Below are 2,115 nucleotides of genomic sequence, written 5' to 3' on the forward strand. Positions count from 1 at the left end.
ACACGCTTTAGGGAGGAGTGACAGCATTCAGCTGATATTCTGACTGGAGTCCTTCAGGAAATCTATCTGAGGTCCTTAGAGTCCTGAGGCTGAGGCTGGGCAAAGACTGTCTCTGAGAGTACAAGAGTGGGCTAGTCATACACTGTCCTTGCGGTCCAGAAGCAGCTGGGTCGGCTGACACTTCTGCAGGTTGGTAAAGTCAGAGACAAGAAGTCAAGAATGCCCTTGGAAATGAAGGAAGATGGAAATGACCTCAGCTACACATCATCAAGCTGCCAAATTCACCTCCAGGTCCACATCCCCAACTGTGGCAGGAGCAGGAGGTGATGGAGCTGGGCCAACCCATTCCTTCAACCATTAAAAGCGATGGAAAATCAGAGGAAAACAAGTGGTTTCAGGCCCGGACTCTTCTGTAGCTTCGACAACTTTGGCCCACGAGTAGGACTAAAGGGCTGACAGAAGGGAAGCCCAAGGCAGGGTGTGAGAACAAGGTCTGAAGACGATGAATGATGGCCTGGCGGGGTGTACAGTCCCACCACTGCCTCCTTCCTTACGACCACTGGCCCAGCTTTCCCCCATTTCTCATCATCACACCCAGGAGACTACACCGGGCTTTGGATCTGGGCCCATTCTTTACTGGAAACAACTAGCTAATTGCAAACACTTACTACGAGCACAAAAAACATAGCATAGCACAAAAGCACTCTGTAAAGCCTGCCAAAAGCTTCTTTTTATTACTGGTCATAATGACACTAGTGTTTTCCCTGACCTGGCACGTTCCCCTCTGGGCCTGTGATGGTGAGAGGCCTACACAGGGCTCCCCACTGGAAGGCCCTGGAACAGGCCAAAGGAAGCTCCCTGCAGCCAGGATCCTGGGAGCCGTGCTACACACTCTGTTAACCAGGGCCATCTCTGCAATTCCATAGGAGGAAGGACTGGAACGGATGAAGCTGTCTTATCTAGATGGTGAAGGAAGAGGTCTAAGGGCCTCTATTGTCACCAGAATTAGCAAAGAGCCCTGCCCAGAAAACTTCTTTCCTAACCCCCGACCCTTGAGGATATTATGATGATGAGCCAAACTTAAAACTTGTATGTAAGCTCCACCGGTCACTCTAGGCCACAGGATGGCAACAGGAAGTCCTTGCTCTGTTAAGGACTCTCTGTGTAGTGCAGACACCCTCATGCTCCTGTGTAGTTTGCTGTGTCCTCGGTTTGGCAAGATCACCACCCCCACTCCACTGTCCCCATAGATTTCTTTTTTTTTTTTTGTAATTGTTATAATTAAATGAAGTTTACATTTCAAGGCAGTCTCCCATACAAAATTTTTTTTTTTTTTTTGCATCCCCATAGACTTCTAATGCTTACCCTTGTAACACCACCAGCAGTCTCGTCTTCTTGCGGGTGTAGGCTGACTGGCGGGCAGAGCGGTTCTGTTGGGCCTCCAAGGCACTGGAAAGGTATCTCTGGAAGTGGGCAGCATGAAAACATTCGGAGCTGTCCATGAGCTGGCGGTACACCATCCACCTGGAGATAGCAAACGCAATCTCAGCAGGGGGCCACCTGATGTCCTGGCCCTGTAGGCTCAGCCAGTTCCCGCTAGTGGATTCAAATGTGACCAATACATTCCCACAGACATCATGCCCAGTGAATCTGTACAGGAGAAAGCAATCCTGGCAGTGAAGAAAAGGATGGAGGGCCCTGGCTGGTTGAGAGCCCACTATTTTGAAACCATTATCACTGGGGCTTTTGATGAGAAACCCCTTGCCACAGGAAAAGAGGTCAGGTCAGCACATGATCAACAGACTTCAGAGTTGAGAAAGACTCCCGCTGACCAGTCAGCTACTTCCTGAAAGACCATTCGATAAGATGACTTCTGTCTGGTGCTCTGTAAGACTCTTGCTAAGAATAAGAAATAGGTAAGATGAAGAATTCAGAACGTTTACAGAACAAAAAAAGGAGTCCTAGTGGCACAGTGGGTAAGCACTTGGCTGCTAACTGAAAGGCTAGCTGTTTGAACACATCAGTCGCTCTGAAGGAGAAAGACCTGGTGATCTGCTCTCATGAAGATTACAGCCTAGGAAACCCTATGGGCAGCTCTACTCCGTCACATGGGGT

At 49.2% G+C, this 2,115-nt stretch overlaps 1 protein-coding gene across 1 annotated transcript in view; it reads right to left on the minus strand.

Annotated features, from left to right (window-relative positions):
• The window catches only part of DNAAF9 (dynein axonemal assembly factor 9), a 139,879-nt gene that overhangs the window by 41,158 nt on the left and 96,606 nt on the right, over nucleotides 1–2,115 (minus strand). The window contains exon 23 of the mRNA XM_023737560.1: nucleotides 1,366–1,784. Within this exon, the coding sequence (XP_023593328.1) occupies nucleotides 1,366–1,784 (419 nt within the window). The remainder of the gene's footprint in view (nucleotides 1–1,365; nucleotides 1,785–2,115) is intronic.

Source organism: Trichechus manatus, unplaced genomic scaffold (assembly GCF_000243295.1).
Source record: "Trichechus manatus latirostris isolate Lorelei unplaced genomic scaffold, TriManLat1.0 scaffold00104, whole genome shotgun sequence".
Taxonomy (NCBI): domain Eukaryota; kingdom Metazoa; phylum Chordata; class Mammalia; order Sirenia; family Trichechidae; genus Trichechus; species Trichechus manatus.